The sequence below is a fragment of the Typopeltis vanoorti genome, chromosome 18 (genome assembly GCF_054136105.1).
Source record: "Typopeltis vanoorti isolate ZY-2024b chromosome 18, IOZ_Tvanoo_1.0, whole genome shotgun sequence".
NCBI classification, from domain to species: Eukaryota; Metazoa; Arthropoda; class Arachnida; order Uropygi; family Thelyphonidae; genus Typopeltis; species Typopeltis vanoorti.
This window is the reverse complement of record NC_143566.1, coordinates 6,937,861-6,965,023: the sequence shown is the minus strand read 5'-3', so window position 1 is coordinate 6,965,023 and position 27,163 is coordinate 6,937,861. Positions and strand designations below refer to the sequence as shown.

The window sequence follows — 27,163 nt, the reverse complement described above, 5'->3', positions numbered from 1 at the left end:
ATGAATGAAGCCGGAAATAGTGTGATGCAAGGTTCGAAAGCTGCAAAAATTGAAAGAATGAATATAGTGAAACTTTGATGCAAGATTTGAAAGCTGGAAAAATCGAAAGAATGAATTAGCCAAGAAAAGGGTGATAATTATGGGTGAATTTAATTATGGCAATATAGACTGGAATGATGAGATAGCAACTGAAAATAAAGAAAATGAGTTTCTTGAGTTTTTGAAGGACAACTACCTCAGGCAGTATGTAACAGAGGGCACACACAAGGATTGAGGGTCTTGGATTTGACCATCTCATCAGAGGATGTAATTATAAATGAGGTGTCCAATCACCCACCAATCGGCGAGAGTGATCATGAAGTGATTACCTGGGTGATTGCCAGCAGTTTGAGGACCTCTGTGAGAAAAGGGAATACATGGAACTACAAGGTGGGGGGGATTTTGAAGAGCTCAGGAGACAGCTTGTGGGTGTATCATGGAATGAGGAGTTAGCTGGAAAAGAGATCAATGCAGCTTGGGAGATTTTCAAGAACTATCTAGTAGAAGCAATGTCTAAATGTATTCCAAGGGTCAGAAGGTTAAATAGGGTAGTATGAAATGGATGAATAAAGAGATTAAGCATGCAATACAGAGAAGAAGGGCATTATGGAGGCAACATAAGAGAAGTGGCAGCATAATAACCAATTCCATGAGGATTACAAAGACCAGGCAAGGTGGGTGACTTGGTTGGTAAGGGTAGCAAAAGTGAGGTATGAGCAGCAGTTAGCTAATGAAGCCAAAAAGAATCCTAAGGAGTTCTTTTGATCTGTAGCTAGCAAAAAAAAATGATTATGGAACAAGAATGACATTGATTCTGGAAAATGGTATAAAGACAGCTGTTGCAGAAGATATAGTGGAGATACTTAATGAGCATTTCATAAAGGTCTTTCAATCTTGCGAATGTGACTTCATGGAGAGATTGAGTGCAGTTGATGATGGGGAGGAGAGACTGGCTGTAAGTGAGCAAGAGGTGTATGGGGGAGTTGAGCAAACTAGTTGTTAATAAGGCTGTGGGACTTGATAATATATCACAACATATTCTGAAGGAATGTGCCAGGGTGTTGGCATCTGCCTTGACATATTTTTTAATATGAGTCTTGAACTAGTTCAAGTTCCAAAGGAGTGGAAGGAGGACAAGATTGTGCAGCTTTAAAAGGGAGGTAATAAAACTCAAGCATCAAATTATAGGTCTATCCGTGTGTCATGTGTTGTGGTTAAGTTGTTGGAGCTAGGATCCAAATTTGGGTTGACAACAATGTACCATTCATAATGTACAATGGTATTGTACATTATTAATGGTATTATCTTTGATGGACAGCATGGATTTGATGTTTTAGTAATCTATTACTTATTACAATAAGGTGACTGCTTCCTCGGACAGAGGAGAGGGATGCACAGTAATATACTTAGATTTTGCAAAGGCTTCTGATAGATTACTGCATGATATGTTGATAGTCAAAGTAGAGTGGATGGGGTTGGATATTAGATTAGTGCATTGGATTTGAGACTGGCTATCTGATTGGTATGAACAGTTTGTTTATGGGGAGAGCAATATTCACGAAAAGGAAAGTCATGGTGTGCCTCAGGTGTCTGTTTTAGGGCCACAACTGTTTATCTTGTTAATGATATTGGCGAAGATATTGATGGAGAAATTCAGTTGTTTGCAGATGATGCAAAGTTGTGGCAAACCATGAAGAGTAGGGAAGATGTTGTGGCCTTATAAGAAGACTTGAATAAATTGAGTGATTGGGCACAGGAATGGGAATACCAGTTCATTGTTGTAAAATGTAAGGTTTTTAAAATGGGACACAAAGATGGGTTGCAGAATTTGTGCTTGGCGAGGATATATTGTCAGAGGTGGAGGAAATAAGAGATCTTTTGGTGATAGTGGATAAGGATCTGAAATTTAGGGGACACATTGCCAAAATTGTGAAGACAACTCAAAGACTTTTGGGAATGATGCGGAGGACACTGACTTATAGAAGTGAGGAGATTCTTGTTCCATTGTATAAGGCTTTGATTAGGCCAGACATGGACTACTGTGCCCATATTTAGTCATCTGGTTTTCAAAAAGACGAAGAGATGTTGGAAAGGGTCCAAGGTGACTACCTCTTCTTCTCTCTTCATCATCTATGTGGATGATGATGAGGCCGATGAACTCTTTCTACTTCTGTCTGTCCCAGGAGAGTCCGAACAATTCTGTTCAGTTTGGTGTTGCTTGTTGTGATTTGGTTTTCAGGTCCTCTTTTTTGCTTCTAACATGGAGGGTCTGTACTCCATGTTAGAAGCGGCTGAATTCAGGTCAAGGAGTGGTGATTGACACTTGACAAAACTTAACCATTGAAACCGACCAAAGGTGACTAACTAAGATAATTTCTGACCTCTGGAATGTCGAATATGAGGAAAGATTGAGAAGATGCAATTTACAGAGTCTGGTGAATAGGAGAAAGAGGGTAGATATGATAGAGACCTACAAGTTAGTAAAGGGTTGCTATAGGATTCAATGTTGGATTCTGCAGAAAATAGTGGGTGATCAGGGGAGAACCAGAAATCATCCTTGGAAACTGTATAAAGAGGGTGTGTGCAGGGGAGTGAGAAGCAGGTTGTTTACGTGCAGAGTTGTGAATGATTGGAATGCCTTGCCTGAGAGTGTGATGTCTGCAGAGATTTGAGTCTTTTTAAAGTGCATTATGATGAGCTAAAATGATTATCTGACCTCCTAGATGAGTCTTTGACTCCATGGGGTCTTGGGTAATAAAAAAAAAAAAGTAAACAATAGATGAGTTTCTGAATCCATTTTGATATTCCAATATTATTTTTCATCTATATATTTTGATTTTTTCACAAATACTCCTTCTTTCTTATCTGCCAGATGATGGGTTGAGTTCTGTATAAACAAATCTTTGCCGTCTGGTTCTATCTCTAGTCATCTCTCTGGAGCTCGATAATTGTGATCTTTACTTCTAAAACTGTAGTCGTTTTCTTTTTTGTGTGCCTCTTAATTGTCGTCTCTAATTGTTTTTAAGACTATATTTGGTCATTTCTGAGAGGACATTCTCTGGATGTGTTCAAACCATCTTATTGCTGTTTAAGAATTATAGCTATTATATCTTCTCTATAGTTTGATTCATGTTTGACTTGCTCATTTGGTTTGTGTTCTGATCAGTGAGTCCTATTTATTTTTCTTAAGCATTTCATTTCAGATGCTCTGATTTTCTGTATTTCTTTCTGATTCAGTCTCGATGTTTGGACTCCATGCATTGTCTAATTAGTTACTCATTTTTCTACGATATATTTTGTAGCATGCATTCAGTAAACTAATACCTCTGTGATTTGCAGGTTTTCTTTTATCCCCTTTTTTTCTGGAAATTTATATAGTTTAGAGTTTATCTTACTGAATTACCATTTTTTATTTTACTTAGGTTGTCCTTTAATCCTTTCATTTTTATTGTTGTTGTTGTTTAAGAGATTCTTGTGCAATGAGAGATTTCTTAAATTAACATGAAAAAACACAAGGGATAAGTAATACTATTTATTTAAGGATATATATTGCAACCTGAATGTTACAGGTTATCAACAGTGGCGACAATAGTTAATTACAAAACAGAATGTGAACAATGGATGATTTGAATAAGTAAGAGCTGCATGATGTTATGCATTATAAAATAACACAGTGGTATAACTAAAGAAATATTGCAATATTTAATTAGTTTTATTTATTTATTTAGATTAAACAAAATTAGTTTAATCCTTTATCCAAGTGTGAGCAAACAAAGTTTGCACTTGAAAGTATCTTCAGGACTGGGGTAAGGTAGTACAACACCAAGGCAACTCGTTGCAAAGGTGGAGAAAGATCTCCTCACTCCTATCTCAGTATCTCCCATAATGCAAAGCACATCTCCTTGTGGATATGTGTAATGCTATGCATTAAGGCAATGGCCACTACCCATACCGGTTTCGACCTTTATTGAGGTCTCGTCAGTGGGAGCCAGGCCCAGAAGTGGAGACACCAAGGCAGAAGCAATGAGAGGTTGACCTCTCATTGCTTCTACCTTGTACTACCTTATTCTCATTGTATTACCTTACCCTAGTCCTGAAGATACTTTTAGGTGCAAACTTTGTTTGCTCACACTTGGATAAAAGATTAAACTAAACTTATTATCATCTCTAGATACTCTCCAACATCTCTTCATCATTTTGAAAACCAGGTGACTAAATCTGTACAGAGTAGTCCATCTGTGTCCTAATCAGGGCCTTATACAGTGGAACCAGAATCACCTTATGTCTTCAAATCAATGTCCTATGCATCATTGCCAGAATTCCTTGTTTTCCTCACAATTTTGGTAATATGTTCTCTAAATTTTAGAACTTTGTCCACCATCACCTCAAGATCTCTTATTTCCTCCATCTCCAACAATATATTACCACCAAGAGTAAATTCTACATGTCATCTTTGTTTAATAAATTTTAAAACCTTACATTTTGCAATATTGAACTCGTGTCCCCACTCACATGCCCATTCACTTAGTCAATTTAAGTCTCCTTCCAAGCCACAACATCTGTTCTACTGTTCATAGTTTGTCCCAAATTTGCATCATCTACAAGCAACTGTATATCCCCATTCAAATCTTCTTCAATATCATTAACATATGAGTTAAACAGCAGTCGTCCTATAACAGACCCCTGAAGCACACCATTGACTTTCTTCTTCTGGGATATTGCTCCACCATATTCAACTTGTTGATACTTATCAGATAGCCAATCTCCAATCCAATGCACTAATCTAATATCCAACCCCATCTCCTCTAGTTTCTCCATCAACATCATCAGTAATCTATCAAAAGCCATTGCAAAGTCTAGGTATACCCATGTATCAATCTCCAACATTCATACAAAAAACCTGCTTCTCACTCCCATTGCTCATACCCTCTTTATACAGCTTTCAAGGATGATCTGTTGTTCTCCCCCTAATCTCCCACCATTTATGAAAAAAATCTCTTCTATGTTAATCCTATAACAATCCTTACAACCATGTACGTGTATCATATCACCTGTATTTCTCCTATCCACTAGACTCTGCATTGCATCGTTTCAACCTTTCTTCGTATTCGACATTCCAGAGATCAAAAACTATTTTGGTCATTATTTGGCAAAGACTAGTTTATTGGTGTAAAAACTTTTATAAACTCTGAGTTTTAACCCTGCAAGTCAAGAAAATTACCAGAGAACTCATTATTTTGACAATTATATACATGGGTGGTCTGAAAGGTTCTCGGCCTAACAATGAAAAACAAATTTATAATTTTAAATTTATTTTTATTTTTCAACATAATCTCCCTTAAGATTAATACATATTCCAGTGATGCTCCCACGCCATTATCCCATCCCTTTAATGGTTCTCAGTAACATCTGCAAAATAGCCCTCTACAGCTGCAATCACCTCTTGAGTCAAAGAAAAACGCTGACCAGTGAGGAAGATTTTTATTTTCAGGTAGAGATAGAAGTTAGAGGGAGTGAAATCTGGGGAACAGGGAGGATGTTCCAGCAATTCATAGGTGCAGATCCCTTAATTTTCCCATTGCCAAAATACTTTTGTGGGCAGGTGCATTGTCTTAATGAAAGATGATTTTTTCTTCTGCAAACTGGGTCTTTTCTCACGATTTTTTTTGTCTAGTCTGGTTAAAAGATCGGAATAATATTCCCCGGTTATTATTTTACCCTTTTCAAGATAATTAATAAACAAAATGCAGCATCCCAAAACACTAATGCCATCACCTTGTCTTCATTTGCACTGAACAACCAGTTTGCTGTTTGGATTCTGGTGTGTACTGGTGAATCCAAGTCTCATCCATAGTAATAAATAAATGCACAAAATCAGTTTTATTCTTGTTAAAATGCTCCAAGCACTGTTCAGAAATTTTCATGCGAGTGCGTTTTCAATTTTGCGGCACCCATTTTGTGCCAAACTTTTTCATTTGCAATGCTTCGTGCAAAATGTATCCTACACATTCTTTTGAAATGCTTATAGTCTCAGCAATTTCACGCACTTTGACTCGCCGGTCATCCAGTATCATATCATGCACTGATCAATGATTTCTGGTGTTGTTAAACTTTTTGGACATCCTTCACATAGATCATCTTCAAGGCTGGTACGGCCGTGTTCAAACTCGGCAGCCCATTTCTTAATGGTCGAAAACGAAGGAGAAGAGTGCCCATAATCTTTTATGAACTTCAAATGAATTTCTTTTGGCGTTAAACCTTCTGTTACAAAGAATTTTATAACAGCACGATTTTATCTATTTCTAGGAATACTGACAACACTTTGGCTTCTGACAGCTGTATAAAAAAACTACTTGATAGAATGACTTGCAATTTCACATTGATGCTTATGACAGATGTACTAACTTAGAAAGAACAATCTTGCCGATAGTGTTGCCATTTATGGTTGAGGCTGAGAACTTTTCAGACCACCCATGTATATATAGATAGAGACCTCAAGATGACTATAGTTGTCTGTCATATTCTCCTCCTTAGCTAAGTACTCTGAAAATCATTGGTAACCATTGATGAGATATCTGTGACTGCTGAGGATCAAGATTTACTCCCTATCTGTTTTCAGAAAGGCAATTATTGCTTTAAGGTCTTGCCTACTTTTTGTTGGGGATACAATACTTCAGGAGAATTAGCAGATTTAAAAGTTCCACATTGGCTGCTCTATGTAATTCAGAAGACCTGATCAGATGGTTCAGTTCTGGTGAATTGAAGTATAGTTTTCATAGCACACGTCTGCAATAACAAATAAAATGGAATGTGATCATTACTTACTAGTTTCTTTACTGAGTGCCTCAGGTAAGATTAATGTTAGCATATTTGAAAAGAAACAAAGTTTTGCTTCAACAATTTTTCTTAGAGCTGGGTTTAAACCAAAAAGGTGTTGTCTTGATAAGATTTTCACGTTAAGGCAGATGAGAATTCATCAGAATTTTACAAGGATGTGAATTTAAGTTTTGTAAATATAGAAAAGGAATATAGGTTTGTAGACATTTGGGAATGGTTTGAGACTATTTAGTGAGCATCGTCAGTTCGTAACATTGCTGAAAGATAAATAATTTTTTTCAAAATGTTGCTAATAATTTTGAGTTAATTTATTGTAGTTATTTTATAAGTGTGCATGATAGGCCGAGATATTAGACTTAATTCAAAAGTATAGTATATTTCCTAAATCTATATATTAGCAATATGGCACCAAAATATAGCAGAATAATGGTGGCTAAGACATCTTTGTTGGTTGAGTTAAATTTCCGTGATTTTGTCAAGTGTAGAATTCGTGGGATGGATTCACTGTGAAAGTTGATAGATTTGTGGAAGGATAATGTATCCGGTGATGAGTTTGTAATAAGTTTTTTGAAAGTGGGTGCAAAGAGAGAGAGGTCCTGAACTTCTACTATGCTAAAAAGCATAGTAAAATTTCAGGAGAATGTAGAAGATCCAAATAAGGAAATGCCATAATTGTATATAGTTTTCACAGGACAAAGGCTGAGATTAAAAGGCTGCAGACACATCAAGATATTAGTTGAACTGAGGAGAGAAATAGAAAATCATAAATGAGAGAAAGAGCATGAGAAGATAATTTTTACAGTGATTCTTAGATAAGTGTAGTACTTTATGAAAGTCTGACAAAATTTCGTTTCCCTGGTACAAAAATTAATAATATTAGTGATTCTTTCAGAATGCAGAAAGGCAATTAAAGAATTGATTGTTTTGGCTGGCACCGGTGACCTGAAAGGTGAGAAGTATTTTATGTGGGAGGATGTGAAAGTGATATTGGAAAATAAAAAAAGTAGAACAAGAAAGTGAAGTTGCTTAGTCTGCTGTATGATATTGCCTCTATCTAAGTATGTTAGAGACGAACTGAGGTTGTAGGGCAGTGATAGCTAATGAATGGATATGCAGGTTGCATAAATGGAATGATATATATATTTTGTTTGCCTATGGTCTGAGTTTAATGAACAGAAGGATTTGTATAATGCTGATAGATTCACTTGAATGGATTTGGACTTATGTCTAGAGAAAGCTGAGGGTGAAGACGCACAACAAAAAGTCAGGAAAACTACCAAAAAAAAGGATAGAAGCAGGCAAGTGTGTGTGTGTGTGTGAAAACGCCAATGAAGCAAATGATTGTGTGAATCTCTCAAGCAACAATATTGAATGGGGTAGTCTATTTGGGGTGTAAAGGTCATTGAGGGGCTAAGGGGGGATACCACCCTTTCTATGTACTGCATCTAGAAGTATTAGGAATAAGAGGGAAGAGTTTTTGGCAATATTCAGTGCAATCTCACCAGAAGTTGTGAGACAGCAGATGACATAGGTGCTGGGATGAATGTCATGGGTTTACAATTTTCAGGGAAGATAGAGTAGATAGGCTGACAGGTAGGATATTGCTGCTGATGAAAGAGGATGAATTACAACCAACAAGAGTGGGAGCTATTTGGGCAGATAGTTCTTTTGAGGCATTCTGATGTGAGATTGAACCTAATGCTATAGACCCAGTGGTGCAGGGAATAGCATGAAGGCATTCATCAGCAGATCAGTACAATTGGTGATAGTCAAGTAATTATTATGGGGACTTCATCTTTGTAGACATGGACTGAAAGGAGGAAAAATTGCATGGCAGGAAGGAAATTGAATTTATACATTTATTGAGAGATAATTACTTGAAGCAGCATGTGATGCAGTGGACTCAGGTACGAGAGTGTGAATATGGGTACAGAATCAGAAGACATGCCAATAACTAAGTTTGCTACATTGCCTCCAATTTCAGAGAGTGATCATGTGGTCTTGACTTGGTTGACTTGACCTAGACAAAATAGCCATGTGGTCATGGCTATTTTGCCTACTCGGCCTGGTTGGCCTAGTGGTTAGCGTATCTGCTCTCCAGCCAAAAGACTGTGGGTTCGAATCCCGCCGTGGGTGTGGATGTTTGTGATTGTCTGTGAAAATCCTAGTGGTGGTGGTCGGTGGTAGATAGCATTGGTAGTTGCTGTTGGTGGATATGGAAACTTGTAGAGTAGATGCACTCCCTCGATGAGTCTTTGGACTCCCTGGAGGTGCTACATAATAATAATATCTCTAACATACAATATTCATTTCATCTGACCAATTATGACTAAGTTACAGCTAATTGTATGTAGAGTCTGTTAACTTCACATCAGTTTCCTTATTTTCCTATCCTGCAAAGCACATTTCTTAATTATTATTTTTTTTTAAATAACGAAACCTGTGGTGCGATCATAATTAAAAGAAACACACGTATTAACCACAGTGAAAATTATTTAATTATAAATATTTCATCCTAAGTATCTTAGGACATCATCAGTACAGTGGTTTAAAACAATAATAGGAATAACATACAGTTAGGGCACATGATTACAATAGAATCTCATTAAAAGTGCGTAACATGTTAAAAAAAAAATTAATTATTTAACACAATTTTGTATAACAATTTCCTATACTTTAGGAATAGTAAGAACGTCGTTGCGGTTTAAGTTTGGTCTGTGTAGTCGGGCTTCAGAACTTTCTTTGTATAAACGTTCATGTTTATATAAAGATCTATGTAAAAGTTTAGACTTTTCCCAATGGATCCTATGGTTTGGATTTTCAATTCCGTGTTGAGAGAGGCCAGATTTCTGCGGTATAAAAAAGACGAATGTGGTCTTGATGTTCCGAGATGAACAGACCTACCCTGTCTGTCCAAAGTAAGACAATTTGCATGAGCATGTAATTTCATTAACGCCAGGCAACATCAAAGGTGATTGGCTATTTCAGACAGAGTTTTTAATGAAAATGACAGATTAAATATGGAAACAGTTAATAGAATAAACAATGCTGTTTTTTTTTTTTTTTTTTTTGGTGGTGGTGGGGAGGGGATAGTTCTTTTTTATGTTGTGCTTATACATGAGAAGTTGGTTGATCAACCTATAGTAATATAGTTAAATTCTCTCTTATTCCATAACTCCATTACCCATATACAGTACTAATGGAGTTATGGAATAAGAGAGAATTTTTACGTATGGATCTGGCAGTTGGATTAGAAATAAAACAGGTAATCAAGACTAAAGACTGCAGGCATAAGAGCAATTATGGGCAGTGAACAAATGAAGATATCAGAAAGCAACTTAATCTCTATATTAGCATTCAGTAATATGTCAGCAGAGCTAACCTAATATTGCTCAGTCCCTTAAAAAGAATGGAAAGAGAAAGGATACTAGGATGACATGAAAACATCTGAGAAAGACCAAGATTTAGGTGATTGATGCAGTTAGCATTGCACTTAGAAGATGGTAATAAGAGGTCAAAAATTAACAGATTAATTAGGAAGAAAATCATTGATACTAAGCTAGTAATAATGTTAACTTAATTATGTATTAACTTAACCATTAGAGCAATTCCACTTACTCCTAATTGCTATCCTAGATTTGTTAAACTACTCAAATCTGCAGTAAAAGCCTCTATCCCTAGAGGCTAAAGAAAACAAATATCCCATGTTGGAGTAGAGAAAGTGAGAAACTCCTAGCCAAATATGAGAAATCTGAAGATCCAACTATTGCTAAGGAGCTCATATCAACCCTGGATAAAAACAGAAAGGAAAGATGGATCTCAACCATCAATGAACTCGATTTCATCACATCTAGTCAGAGAAGCTGGTTACTTCTGAGAAATTAGGTGGAGCAGAGCCAACAACACACAAAACAATAGAGATAACTCCTGATCAAATGGCTAACCATTTATTAAAAACCTCCAATATTCATCCCAGCTCTACCAGGAAAATTGCTGTACAAGCTTCCACCAGACAAATCCTGAGGATGGAACCCGAGTTTCCTGAACTCGTACACCCAGTATCTCGGGAAGAGGTACAGATAGCCTTAAAACTTAACGAGAATGGCAAAGCTGCAGAAGTGGATAGCATACTCCCTAAGTTCCTAAAACATCTTGGTCAACATGGCCAAACATGGCTGGCTGCCCTTTTCTCAGAAACCATCATGACTGGTAAACTACCAAAGCTGTTGCAGGAAGCCAAAATAATTGCTGTGCCCAAACTAGGGAAAGATCCAAATGATGTGAAAAACCTGCAACCTATCTCCTTGCTTTGCACCACCTTAGCTCTTTGAAAGAATTCTCCTTAAAAGAATTTCACCACTCATTGAAAGATCACTCCCGACTGAACAAGCTGGCTTCAGGCCAGGTAGAAGTTGCTGTGACCAGGTCCTGGCCCTGACAACTCAAATTTAAGCAGGCTTCCAGAAGAAACTTAAATCTGGAGCCACTTTCATTGACCTAACATCTGCTTATGACACTGTCTGGATCGGGGGCTCCTCCTAAAACTAGGAAATATTATAAAGTGTAAAAAAACTTGACAACTTTTTGATTCTATTCTCTCCAACAGAAAGATCCGGGTCCATGTTGGCGGAAAAAAGAGCAGGCCCAGATTCCTTCACAATGGTCTTCATCAGGACTCTGTGTTATCCCCTATACTTTTTAATATCTACATGTATGATCTACCTCATACCAGATCAAGCAAGTATATGTATGTATGCTGATGACCTAGCGATCTTACATCAATCCATCTCCTTTACCAACCTAGAATCAACCTTAAATACAGACCTGAATACCTGGACGAGTACTTTAAGCTGTGGTACTTGAAGCCAAATCCAATGAAAACAGTGCCAAAACAATGCAGAGGCAAATAGACAACTCAACCTATCTTTCTTTCTGTGGAAAAATGGTAGAACGTGAGCCTAACCTATAAAAGGCACATCATCACCTCTCCAATAAAATTAAAACTAGAAATAATATCATTTCTAGTTTTAATTTGAAATGGCTGGAACAACCTGGAGTTGTGGTGCAGAAGTCCTAAGGTCGTCTGCACTACCCCTCGCATTCTCTGCAGCAGAATATTGTGCCCCTGTCTGGGAAAGAAGTACACACACTAACATCATAGATACCCAGCTAAACTCTATCATGCACACAATTAGTGGATAGTGAGAAGCATCCCCCCCCTCTCTCCTGGCTGCCTGTTCTACCTTACATTGCTCCACCACACATACAGAGAAGACAAGCCTCGATTAAGGAATTTAATAAAGCAGTGAGCAACCCACTCCTGCCCCTACATCAGACTCTCATAAACCCATCTAGTCTACGCCTCAAATCTAGAAAGCCTCTCTGGTCCATGGACGAACTTTCTTCAGCTGCACTGCCATCAATATCTGACATATGGAGAGAACACTGGTCCAACAATCTACCAACAAACAGTTTTCTGGTAGAAGATCCCTGTGCTCCACAGTCTGGTTTTGATCTTCCTAGGAAGATTTGGTCATCAATAAACAGGATCAGAACTAGTCAGGGCAGATGTGGCCACCTTCTACATAAATAGAGGCTGTCAGATCACCCTTATTGTGATTGTTCTCCCGTGGCTCAGATGATTACTCATATTGTGTACGACTGCCCAAGGCACCAATTTCACAGTGGTAGCCTACAGGACATCCACAAAGTAACGGATGAGGCCTTAAATTGGCTTTCTAGCCTGGACCTTGACCTATAGTTGATGTGGCGGTGGTTATGGAGGAAACAGAAGATCACGGTCCCGTCTCACCACGAAGACGTTATTCTCAAAGTCCTCGTCATGTATATCAATAGAACTCCTCATGTTAGAAAGATGATGTCATGTGAAATGGGCCTCTCTAATGGATTAAGTTTTCTCACACAAGACACAACTGCTCTCTAATTAAACCTAGGATAAAGCTACATTTATGTTGTGAAGTGTTGTGAGAACATGCAGCCTTGTCATACCTGTTACAGTAGGACGATAATTGCCCCTGGCTTGATTATGACAAGTTACTTTTGCTTTATTTAAAAAAAAGAAAAAAAAAGGAAAGACTTAGAAAGCTGGTTGTGCATTTTATGTAATGAACTTTTATATGTTAATATTTTCATAATTTGTTGCTTGAAATTGTGATTGTACTCTTCACTTACTAGTTTTTATGTAGCCATAAGCATAAATAAATTATGTAGTATCCTCTACACTTCCTGAGAGTAGATTATTTGGAATTTGGTGATGAGATTGAGCCTATCTTAGTACATTTTGCCTGGAGGCTCACTAAAAATAAATAGTTCAATTGGCACCATATATAGTTGTAGATCAGTTGTTCAGTACCTGTAATAATATAGTATAAATTCTCTTTTATTCCATAACTCCATTACCCATGTACAGTACTAATGGAATTATGGAATAAGAGAGAATTTTTGCATATGGATCTGGCAGTTGGATTAGAAATAAAACAGGTAATCATGACTAAAGACCACAGGTATAAGAGCAACTATGGGGAGTGAACAAATGAAGATATCAGAAAGCAACTTAATCTCTATATTAGCATTCAGTAATACGTTAGCAAAGCTAACCTAATAGTGCTCAGTCCCTTAAAAAGAATAGCAAAGTTCAGACAGTCCCACTTCCTCAGCAGGAATTGATCTCATCAGGTAAGGATTTATTTTATTTTTAACTTAAAGGTGGACAGTTTCCAAGATGGAATACATTTTTAGGTACTATAAGCATAATCTTAGAGGCAGACTTTTATTTTATTATTATATTCAGACTTTCGTGGAGTCAAACAACTCATTGTGAGAGGTTTCTCTGTCATATCATGCCTTAAATATATTGTCTGTAGGTCCACACCTTCAATCAGTGCATTCCAATTATTCACCACTCTCCATGCAAAAAATGTCCTTCATATTCTTTTGCTCACACCTGCCTTATAGAGCTTTCAGGGATGACCTCTTTTCTCCCTCATCTCCCACTTTTTATGAAAAACATCTTCATTGTTAATGTGATAAGCGCACCTGCTCTCACCACTGGACTCTATAAATTGCATCTTTGTAACCTTTCTTCATAATCAGTATTTCATTGACCAAAAACCACCTTAGTCAATCGCCTCTGGACCCTCTCCAACATCTCTTCATCCTTTTGGAAACCAGGTGACCAATTCTGTGCACAATAGTGCAGAATTCCTTGTACTGTCCTCACAGTTTTAGCAGTATGCCCTGTAAATTTTAGATCCCTATCCATCAGTACACTCAGATCTCTTTTCTCCACCTCCTCCAGTATATCCCTACCAAGTGTATACTCTATATCCCATTTTTGTTTTTCAAATTTTAAAACCTTTTCAACATTGTTATCTATCATACACAGTTATCTATCACTTTGCCAATCTCCAATCCAGTGTTTCTAGTTCAGCTCTCATCTTTTCATGGGGGGCACTCTATCAAAAGCATTAGTTAAATCTAAGTATACTGCTATGTATTCATCTCCCTTGTCCAGTTATAATCATTATTTCTAGTTAGATTAATGTACAATCAAATGAATTCATTTCATTAAAAGTTAACACTACATGGAAACACAATATACAGGGTGAGTCAAAATGACATGAGGAATTAGAAACATTTATTGAACGCAACAATATGAAACTTGCATTAGTTGAAATAGTAACTGAAATAGTTCTTGTACCTGATTTATAAAAGTTCAATGCACACATCAAAATGATATGCAACTTCTTGCCACACAGAAACCAACATCTGACGATCAATTGTTTCTAAAGCTCTGCATATGCGATCCTTCAGATCAAACAAGTTTTGTGACAAAGGCGGCATATAAACTTTGTCCTTTACATACCCCTGCAGGAAAAAATCTAGAGATATGAGATCTGGTGACTTTGTAGACCTAGCTGTAGGACTCATTCAACCTATCCATCTGCCAAGAAGCTGGATGTGCAAAAGGGACATGACTTCATGTGCAGTAATGCTTCATCTTGCTGAAAGATGGTAATTTTGAGTTTCTTTTTGAATTACTGCATGTTGCATTTTCCTATCGCTAATGGTTTCTTCATAAAAATAGGCAGAAATCACTCACGTCATTTTGACTCACCCTGTATTAATGTATACCATACAATTAATTTTTCCAAAAAGTATTCCAAAAAATTATGATTCTTTTGGAATCATAAAAGTATTATGATTCCAAAAAAATCATAATACTTTTATCACAATATCATTATCATTATTATTATTATTACGTAGCACTATCATTATCATCATTATTATTATTATTATTACGTAGCACCTCCAGGGAGTCTAAAGACTCATTGAGGGAGGGCACCTACTCTACAACTCTGTCTCCACCACTCAATCCACCAACTGCAACTATCATCATCGTTGTCATCTACACCAATGACATTTGTCGCCTACCATCACCACTATTTTCACAGATAATCACAAACATCCATGCCCAAGGTGGGATTCGAACCTCTAGCCTTTTGGCTGGAGAGCGGATAGATGACCACTCGGCCAATCAGGCTGGCAAATATAAATACACTAACAACAGAAACTGGTAATTTGAAATGGAAAACTAAATTTACACAATCAAAAAATACTGTAGAACATCTGTATGCATATACTGATCATGTTCACATAAAAGATAGTCACACAAACAGTGATATTCTGTGTAATGCATCTGTCACCTTATTGTAGTAAGCAAGCAAGCAAATTGTTAAAACATGACCTTCCGTTAGCACATTCTTGCTATTCATCAAAGAGAATACTACTGTTGTCAACCCAATTCTGGATCCTGGTTATTGCTACCCTCTCTGGAACTTTAACCACAACAACATCTGACACACATTTCTAATCCCATCAAGATATCATTCTCATCCAACAATGTTTCACTTATTTCAGCTATTTTCAGGCAAACTCAATGAATGGAGCAATTTCAGCTCCCTTATTTCTGATACTTCTGGAATTCGTAAATTATCATAATTCATTTCTTTGTCTATAACCACTTCTACCCTGTCCCCTCATGTGTGCCTTCACACTTACTCCTGTCTGGTGACCCTTGCCCTTTTGTCCCATATACCCACCCATGGGACATTACGTGTATATGGGTCAAAGGGTAAGGATCATCAGCTACCTGCCGTGTGCAATTCCATCAGCAACATTTCCAAAAGAATCACTCCAAAAACATTAAGATGCAATGGGTTTTGAGTGAGTCATGTTACTCACCACAACTCCTCATTGTCATTGCTGGGCAACACACAAACTACTCTTCCTAGTATTCTGTTGTCTTTCACTCTTTGCAATAATCTCTTGATATCCATCCTCACATTCTCCCTCTTCTCAACCAAATCATTTGTTCAAACCACCAATTTCCTTGCACGCTTACTTCTTTTATCTAGCTCCTCGATCGCACAGTTCATCCTCCCTCCTGGAAAACAGACCTTGTGTACCCCTCATTCACCACCTTTTATAACGGAATCTTTGTAGTTCTACTCTCGAGTTAGTTGATACTTCTTTTCTCCACTGTCTTGCATTTTATTCGTTCATACTCTTCTGTTTGTATCCATCATATTTTTTATTTTGTTTTGTATACACCTCATCTTATTCTTCAATTGTTGCATTCCAGCCATCATTATCGCTATCGCCCCATAAATCAGACTTCCTTCCATTCTCACATTCATGCCAGAATGCTCTGTCAGCCAGGCTCACTTCTATGGCTGTATTTATGCTCGCTTTTCATTTTTCAATCCTTTCTGTATTCACAATCACATTCTGTGCACTCATATTCTCACACATGTAATAGTGGAAAGGATACGAGATTACTCGTAGTTGGCCTATGAAAAAAAATTCTGTCTGGTAAGCTGGCTACGAGATTACTCGTAGTGACCTTGCGAAAGTGCTTGGCATGTGGGAACAAACTATGCCTGAGGAGTGTGGCAGTGAACGTGTTAAAGCATGGTTGGATAGGTTAACTACATTATTGTTACCTGTAGGCGATTGGTGGCTCCTATTGTTTCTTGCTTCTGGTTGGTTGTTATCATTCACTGTGGAGAAATTTGAATATGGCGGTTGGTTTTGTCGATCTTTTAGTCTTTGGAATTTGGTAATTAGGTTTTCTTTCTTCGTTTGAAGGATATGGTTCACCATGTTTCTCCATGTGGTGGTATATTCCACCGCATGGAAAAAGCACTACTCAGAGAACAGATCCAAGCTACCAGAAAGAACTTAGCCATTACACAAAACCATCTACAAAATGAAAAATCGGAACTTTCTTCAAGCTACTTAAATACAGATATCTGGATGATCCTGGAAAAGATTACGGACAACACAGCGACCCATATCCTTCAAATGAAGAAAGAAAACCTAATTGCCAAATTTCAGACTAAAAGATCGACAAAACCAACCGCCATATTCAAATTTCTCCACAGTGAACGATAACAACCAACCAGAAGCAAGAAACAACAGGAACCACCAAGTAACAATAATGTAGTTAACCTATCCAACCACGCTTTAAACAAAGACGAACTCTCTGTAATTAATAAAGTTCTAAATTTTGCCATAGCACCCAGGTCAATAAACAAACTTGAATTTATTTGTAACATAGAAAAAGGCTTAACATTCATCCCAAATAACATAGCAGACAAAATACATTTAGAAACAGCCAATATTTTAGATCATAACAAAACAATAACACGCAACTTAACAAAACATGAATTAACAGCGGTAAAATCCTTAATGTTCTTAAAATCCTTTTGAAGACTCGAAAGGAGGCTTCTGTGCCTATGTTGCCCCCCCTCCCCCGGCACTTACGGTGCCCAACCCCCCCAAGTTCCAGACTGGTAGGCTGGTTCTCCTTGAATTTTGAAGACTTGACACTCAGGGTAGCCCCTGAGTTTCAAAATGTTTCAAAAACCTGATATACAAATGTGACATAAAAAGGCTTATCAATTTATATATATATATAGGGTAGGTATTCCTCCATGCAGCCATGAGTACTTCTCTTTTATAACTCGTCCATAATGCTTGTTTTTTCTGCATAATTTTATGATTTATTTATTATTTGAGTTTATCATAGTTTTCCTTCTGCTTGTAGTTGCACATTTCTTTTTCTTCAACAAAGTTTGCATCTGCTTATTAATCTCCCATATTAAGACAACATGATCACTCTCACAAACTGGTGGCATTATAGCAACTTTTCTGTTATCACTGTATAAAGCATTATCAAACCCTGCATTTTAATTAATTAAATGGGACAAAAACATAGATTAAAATTAAATTGGGTGGTAGACCTTTTGCCATTACTCCTTGAAAAATAATTTCCCATGATAATTGCTAATTGTTGATATGAATATCTCTTTTTATGATGCAGTTATTATATTTGTTTATTATTATTATTTATTAATTTTTTAATTTTATTTTATTGATTCTTTGTAGACTTCAGGACTATTTGCTGATCAATCAGAACAATATCTGGATAAATCAGCTTTGCTGGTTCCTGAAATGTCCTTAGGAATAAAAGTACCATCATCTGCAGGTCTCCCACTTAGTTACTCAAATGAATATTTTAGTGAATCTTCATATGCAAAATGTGATTTTAAATCATGTAAAAGTCAAAAAAGGTTACATAAAAATTCTGTGTCAAACAACCTTAAGGAATGTATTTATCATTTTGAAGATGCAGAGGATTTTCTCCTTCAAGATTCATATGATCAAATTTTGCAGAACAAAGATTTCAATTTGGATACCACTGAAGTAATGAAATTCCAAAAAAACAGAACTGGAAGACATACTGATAATTTTTTTTCCCCTTCTACTACCACTACTACTTCACACAGTGATGAATTACAATTAAACAAATCCAGTGACATAAATTATAATAATTGTGGAAAAGTGAAAAGTGTTTTCATGAAAGTTAAAGATGAGGCAAATGTGGAAATTAGAAATGAAAAAACAGTCCTTGATGCTTACACTCCAAAGAAAACTGCCCATAGTAAAGAAAGTTGCAGTATTCTAAAATATAGTAATGATCCCCTGGAATGGAAAAGGTTTAATCTCATTAAAGTTAATCAAAAAGATCAGTTATCATATCTTTCCCTTCAAAACTGCCTTTCAGTAAAAAATGATTTCACATTCAGATCTCCATATTTTTCTTCAGCAGAAAGCATCTCTCCTAAATTATTTAAATTGCATTCAGTAAACATTGATAATATGCTAACAACTGATAAATATTTCAGGATTAATACAGGAACTGCTTCATTTTATCCCTCTTCTCTGTTGAATGTACACAGTAAACCAAATTTTAATGAATTGCTTCAAGTGTGTAGCATATCAAATAAAAATATACAGAAACATTTGTTTTTGACTGAAACAAAAACCATTACATGCCAGCTGAAAATTGATGAAATAAAAAGAGAGAATAGTGCAGAAAGGACAACATATTTTCAAAAAAAGGAGTGTTCCTCTGCAGAACATAAACCAAATTTGCTTTCTGCTTATATTAAACCTTTAGTCCTTAAGGATGGAAGAAATCACCATAAGAGGTAATGCTTCGTTTTCATTTTTGTTTGAAAAACATAATTTATTTGTTGAAATTCTTTTATCACACTAAGTGTTACGATATATGACAGTGGTGTTCAACCTTTTTTACTACGCGAGCCACTTTTCTATAAAAAGTTATTTAGCAATCTACTCTCTTATATATAAGTTATTCGGTGATCTACTCTCTTATATAGATCACATTCCCCCAACCTGATATCTGATTACGCACAAATAACTAAAAAATTTATTTGTGTATTTAAAAATTTATTTATCACTTTTAATTATTTTAATACAACAAAAAAAAAACAAATATATTGGAATAAAATATTTATTTCTCTATTTTGGAAAACCAAAGTTAGAAAAAACAACAGATTGATTACAAAACTCACAAGTTACAGGAAATGCTGGTTGATTAAAAAAAAAAAAAAAGTTAATGTGAAATTTGGCATTGTTTGGACCTCGCAATATTTTCATAGTCAAATTGATATGAAGAAGTGGCCAATTTCAGACAATCATCCAAATGATCATTTGTAATTTGGTTTCTTAATTGATTTTTTATGACGGTCAGATTTGAAAAAGCTGATTCTGACAAGTATGTCGATCCGAAACACGACAGAATTTTTCGCGCAATATCAGTTAACATTGGGAATTTTTCATGTGCATACTTCCAAATGACAAACTATTCTGAATGTTTATTATTTCAAGTTCTACTTCAGCTTGGTTTATATCAAACAGCCCACTAATTTTATTTGAAATTTCTGTGATGTTCAGGTTTTCTTGAAATGGATTCTTGATAAAAGATACAATCATTTCAGTTATATTAAAATCTTTAAATCTTGAATTTATTTCTTCCTCAACTAATTCTATTTCATGAATAAATTCTTTTAAATCATAGTGAAGCATTTCTTGATTTTGTTCAAAAAATTTTAATAAATATGGGAGATGTCTAAATTCTCAGTCATTTATATTTTTCTTTAATAAAAGTAAGTAATGTTGGAAAGTTTTTATTGAACTTAACATGTCAATTAAATTTTTATCTCTACCTTGTAACTGTATATTTAAATTGCTTAATTTCGTACAGAAATCTACTAAAAATGTTAAGTGTAACAACCATCTTTTATCAGTCAATTGTGGATAAATATATCCTTTTTCATCAAGAAAATTTTTTATATCGTTAATTAATACAAGAAATTATTCTAAAAATTGACTTCTGCTGAGCCAGCGAACATTATTGTACAACAGAAGTTCCCTATCATCATCTGCCTGTAATTTAAATAACCGGCGTTGCAGGGCTTTTCCTCGAACAGAATTTACAATTTTAAATGTATTATCCAAAACATCTTTTGTGTTTAATCTTTTACTACACAGTACTTGTTGGTGAATAATACAGTGGTACGTTAAAAAATCTGGATATTTGTCATCGTTTTTACATAATGAAATGAAGCCTGATTTATTACCTATCATTGCAGGAGCACCATCAGTAGTAATAGACACAAGTTTAAAAGCGGAAATTTGTGTTGTTTCACAAATTCATCAAATGCCAAAAAAATGTCTTCTCCCCTAGTCCTTCCCAATAATGGTATAATTTTCAAAAGTTCTTCTTTACTTGAATAATCTTGAAATACCATGCGAATATGCTTGCTGCTTATATTAACTGAGCAATATCAGTGAAGTCGTTTGATTCATCAAATTGTAATGAAAATGCAACACACTGGTGAATGTCTGACGTTAACCTGGCCTGAAAACTTTTCTCCGGCAATTCGAACTCTTTCTTTCGGCAATTTGAAACCTTGTCTGCGGCCTAGAAGTAGTCTCTCTCTAGCGATGTCTCAAACCGAGAAGCTACTTTCTGGAAGTGGGAAGCTTTTCTCTCAACCAACGTGGATCTGGGCAGTCTCTCTGATGGCGACTCTGGACCGGGCGCCTCCTCTCTGACAGCAATTCTGGAACCGGGACCCCTTCTGCTTGCTTCAGTCCCTTTTTATTAGGCCTCCTCTGATACCTCGCCTGAAGTTTGACAACCCCCAAAGAATCGGTATGAGTCTTTCATCTTAAGTTTCAAGTTCGGCATTCCTTTTGTTCTCCTCTGCTTTATTTTGATTGTAAGTTGCTGACCATCGGAAAGTTGTTTGAACTCTTTCTGACTGACTGCGGAGATATTTACACTTAGAGCCTGCAAGCCTTTCTCATACATACAAGTTTCAATAATAATCTTTCTAATGCCGCTATGTACAGCTTCGCCAACAAAAACATCGCCTTTGTTTTTAATACTCTAACATATTCTTATTAAAGCAGTATATACAGTTAGCTTCAAAAGAGTTGATGCTTTTTATTACAAAAACATCTAATACAAACTATACCGAGACAAAATTTATATTTTTACAATATTCACATGGGACTTAACCTAAGTAAAAAATCGATATAATGTGCTTTAGAATATTTAATATGTAAGCTACAATCGAGTTTTTACACTTTGCTTATAATCGTATTCACTTGGCTCGCTGTTTGACTTCCACTGATCCAAATGAATTCATTTACCCAGCCTTATAAGAAAATTACTGATTTTACAATTTTAATGAAAAATAAATAAACAATAGCAATACACCTAAAGCGAATTAAGGAGGAATTCACAAGAGATCGACCGGTCGATCGCGATCGATGGGTTGAACACCCCTGATATATGGTATGGTTTGTAAGGTGAAAATAAGGATGCTGAAAGAGATTTGAAGAAACTATTGTAACAGGTGAAGGATAATAGTGTAACTGGGACAATGGCCTAACGGGTTTGAGAGAGAGCAGTAGGTTGCATTTGCAATCCATGACTTAATTTAACAGTATTACAAAACCAAACCAATTAAATTAAAAAAATTACTTGCTTATGTGATGTTCAATTGTTTGCTGATTATGTGAAGATAGGTAGGGCAATTAGGGATACTACTGATATCCAGCACTTACAAAATGATTTGAATAGGCTGAAAATTTGAGCAAAAAAAAATGGCTGTCAGTAATGTTAGTAAGTGTAAAGTTATGCACTTTGGCATGATGAGATTTTCTGCAGCAGATTATATTAATGGGGTTATGCTACTAGAAACTGATTAGATTAAGGATCTTGGTATAATAGTGGATAGGAATTTGAAGTTCAAAGTTCACGTATCAAATACAACTCAGAGGATAATTGCGATGTTGAAGCGAACCTTGACATGTAAGGATAAGGAAGTCATTTTGCCTCTTTATAAGGCCTTGGAGACCACACTGGATTATTGTGTGCAGATTTGGTCTCCCGAGTTCCAAGGGAATAAAGAAGCTGTCGAAAGGATGCAAAGAAGAGTTACAAAGATTATATCCGAATTATGGGATATAGATTATCGGCAGAGATTGTGAGTATGTGGATTGCAGACTCTGGTTAACAGGAGAAAGAGAGGCGATATAATAGAGGTTTATAAACTTTTGAATGGGTATTATAGGATATTGTCTAATGAAATTGTTCATTACGTGGAAGGTGAGTAAAAAACACAGGGGCATCCATGGAAGTTAATTTTGTTCGTAGTCAAGAGGGTTAAGAGCTAGGTTTTTCTTCCAGAGAGCAGTGAGTGAGTGGAATAGTTTGCCTTTAGGGATAGTGAGTGCATATAGTGTGAATAAATTCAAGAGGAGGTATGATAGTCTGTGTGGGTGATTAATGGCCTCCCTCAATGAGTCCTTCATTCCTTGGACGTCTCAGATAATAATAATATTTCACAGGGTTTTAAACTAGCATCTTCAGAGCACATTATTTGTTACAATTAACATGTGACAATGAGTAAGTGAAACGATTCAAATTGTAACAGACAAGAGATCTAAAGTCCTAATTTGCTGCACCCTCTTTGTTATAAAAAAGAAGTGTTGCAGGAATGTAGCTGTTGATCTTGTGATTACAGTCTCAAATTTTTGACAACTTACTGCAACCATACTTGTTCAGGTTAGGAGAATGTTTTGTAATCATATGATGCAAGGTTAAAAATCAACTTGTCATATAGCATCCTGTCAAATGCCTTTGAAGAAAAAAAAAAAAATGACAGTGTATGCCTTACCTTCATCCACTGCTCTTGTTATTACTCTATTGTAAAACATAACCAGATTACTATAACTAGAATGGCCTTGAACAGATCCATGCTGCCATGTATAAATAATATTACCCTCATCTGACCAATCCTGTATATGAGTTCTTACCAATTTCTCCAAAATCTTAACAACTATAGAAAAAATACAAACAGGCCCTATAGTTTGATACCTCCATTCTACCACTACTGTTATGGAAAGGTGCTATCTTATACTCCTACTCTGTAGGAACTTGCCCCATTGCAAACTTTCATTAAACAGCCAAGTTAATGGCATAGTCAGTTCCATAGAACATTCCTTTAAAACATGTGATGAAATTCCCTCTATTCCACTTACTTTGTTGACATTTAGTGTACTGAGATTCGGAATACATCCTCTTTGTTAACTTCTTGCACTTAACCAGTCATTATCCTTTTAGGAATAAAACCTGTAGTACCGGGATGGAACATTCTAATAAAGTGATCACTAAATAGTTTGACTATGTCATCTGCTTTGATCTCTCAATTTCCATCTCCATCCTGCAAGATAATCCATTCACTGTCACTGCAATCCAAGGAGAATCACGGGATTCTCCTTGGATTGCAGTGCCAGTTACCTCTCATATAATAATTTATTTCTTCTTACAACACTAGTCACTTTCCTAGCCTGAGCCTTATATTCCTCATGCAACTGTTCTCCACCTCTCTTTTTGTATGTCTTCGATAATCTCTTTTTTCTGCAATTCCTTTTGTCATCCATTTGACACCAAATTGCTTTACCTTCTTTACTCGAGGCATACACTCTGTCATTGCTGTCAACAATTTTTGTTCAGTGTCTCCCATGTCCCAACAACCTCTCTTCCTTTAAATTCTTTCATCTATTGTACTGCTGAAAGTTGGTTTCTAAATCTGTGATAGTCACTTGCTTTATAATTCCACATAACTTCCTTCTGTTTTGATACCTCCCCTTGCCTATTCACACTCCAATTCAGGTCTACATGGTCACTCTCACACCACCAACAAGGGGCAAGTATAACATTTTGGTCATGCGCGGATCCTCTGATGCTGTGGCCAAATCCAGAACTCTAGATCCTCGTGTTCCCTCCACTACATGCTACCTGAGACAGTTATCCCTCAAGAAATCCAAAAATTGAGTTCCTTACTACTGCATGCTGTCTCCTCTGCTTAGTTTATATCACTATAGTTGAAGTCCCCCATAATGATTGCTTGCTTTGTGCTTACCAAACTAATTTACCTAAACATTTCTGCTCATCACCATCTATATTCTATTCTCTAGCGATATCCCACTAAATATCTTGTCTTTTAAACATCCATCTTGCACTATGTACTCTTAAAGCCCATTAGTGTTGTTTCCACTGAGATTCTCCACCCTAAGAGAGTTCACATTCATCTGTTATCATGATTAGCACTCCACTATCATGTTTACCTTCCTCATCATGTCGAAATATACTATACCCTTAGATTTCTATCCCTGTTGCAACATTCTCTTCAGTTAATCAAGTTTCGGTGATACCAAACTTTGGAGAGACTGCAATCAGTGCCACAACTCATTCCCTTTATTTCTAATGCTCCTAGCATTTGTATTAAAAAAAATACAAAAAAACAGCCCATTGCCAGCCTTCTTATAGTCATTATTACTCCTCTCATATTCCACCTGGCTCTGTAATATACAGTGTGTCTGTTAAGTAATGAGACAACAATTATTATATCAAACCTAACAACTATATTTGGAATTGTCAGTTATGTTAAATCTTGAATGAAGAGATTTCGTTGTGAAATATCTCATTCAGGATTTTATAAGCATCAGAACACTGAGAGAAATATTTGTATATAAGTAGAGATGTTAATTGCTTGAAAAAAATTTAAATAAATGCTTTTAATATTGGACTATTCTACGTAAGAAAATATTACCTGTTCTTGTAAATTTAACAATGGAAGAAAATTTGATGAGAATCATGTTAGTATGTAGTAGTAAGTGAGCTCAAAGTTCACAAATGAGACACTCGGATTAATAACATGCCCCCGGCAATCACGTACGTATGGAATAAGTTGCATGCAGGAGTTTCCTGGGAGATGCGAGGAGAAAGACCAGAACTGCGTGCAAAGGAGCAGTGCCAAGCGGAAAGGTATGACGCTGTAGGAGTGCCACTCAAGGTATGATATAAAAAGCTTGATGCCACTAGCTTGCTCTCTCGTAGGCTTTTTTCTCTCAGCGCTCTTCGATCTGGCAGCTTCTCTCTCTCTCTCTCTCTCTCTTAACTTTGGTGCAGGTCACTCGAGGGGCCAAGTTCGAGTAATTCCCTGAGATGAATGCGTGAGAGTGGTCAACAGAACGATGTTTAGATGCAGTTACGTGGCCGAGTAGAGAGCCAAGTGCAGGCATTTTGTCAGTAAGGTGGGAGAATCAACGCATGTTGGTCATCATGCTAGACCACGTGGACCAATTTAAGCAGAGCTGTTCTCGTCTACATCAGAGAGGATAATTCATGATTGTGAGTTCCAGGCTGGCCCATCAAAAAAAAGAACTATGAAGAAGAAGAAGAAATGATCTGTGGAAAGAATTGTAAGGATCGAGAGATAGACCCGACAACATCTGAAGGTCCTGGTAACTTACAAATCTTTTAGTTTCCTTTGTGTGTATAAAAGAACTTTGTGTGTAATAATGTGCAAAAATATTCATTAGTAGGACCTATATAAGATATCAAACAGGACTTTAGAGCTTAGTCTAATACCAGAATGTTTTATCTCCATGAGTGAATTCTGATATAGTGTGGTGTTAATTTCTATGTAGTATGTTATAGTTTACTAATGCTTGAAGGTTGATAAGTCAAACATTGAGAGAAATTGTAGATCCAATTGTTAGAAATCAGTGAAATTGATTCATAATTAATATTGTCTTGTGGTAGAATTCAACTAGGAATACTGAAGTTTTATATAGTTAAGTCTGTTAACTTAGAAGAAAGATTTACTTTATTTATATGACAAGTCTTGTAAAGTTGCATTGTGATATTGAAAGTTTATTTTTCACTTGGTCAGACTATAATAAATTTAGTTTAATCCTTTATCCAAGTGTGTGCAAACAAAGTTTGTGCCTGAAAGTATCTTCAGGACTGGGGTAAAGTAGTACAACACCGGGCAACTCCTTGCAAAGGTGGAGCAAGCTACCAACACTCTTATCTCGGTATCTCCCATAATGCAAAACATAGGAGGAGATGACCCTGCTAATTCTTCTGCCTGGTATCTCCACTTGGGCCTGGCTCCCACTGAAGAGACCTCAATAAAGGTCGAAACTAGTCGGGGTAATGGCCCTTCCCTTGATGCATAACATTATACATATCCGCAAGGAGATGTGTTTTGCATTATGGGAGATACCGAGATAGGAGTGTTGGTAGCTTGCTCCACCTTTGCAAGGAGTTGCCCGGTGTTGTACCACTTTACCCCAGTCCTGAAGATACTTTCAGGCGAAAACTTTGTTTGCACACACTTTGATAAAGGATTAAACTAAATTTATTATTGTATTGTTGATAGTTTGATGAATGAATCCAATGCACCACTCATCAAGTAGAACCTGAGCAGAACTAACTAACTGGGGAAGACCACGACTGCTACGAGAA

The 27,163-nt window shown here is 36.4% G+C and overlaps 1 protein-coding gene across 1 annotated transcript in view; it reads left to right on the top strand.

Moving 5' to 3' along the window:
• LOC150096475 (ciliogenesis and planar polarity effector 1-like) overlaps positions 1-27,163 on the top strand; it is a 614,243-nt gene that overhangs the window by 525,320 nt on the left and 61,760 nt on the right. Inside the window, exon 19 of the mRNA XM_090408080.1 lies at positions 18,349-19,454. Coding sequence (XP_090264206.1) covers positions 18,349-19,454 — 1,106 coding nt within the window. The remainder of the gene's footprint in view (positions 1-18,348; positions 19,455-27,163) is intronic.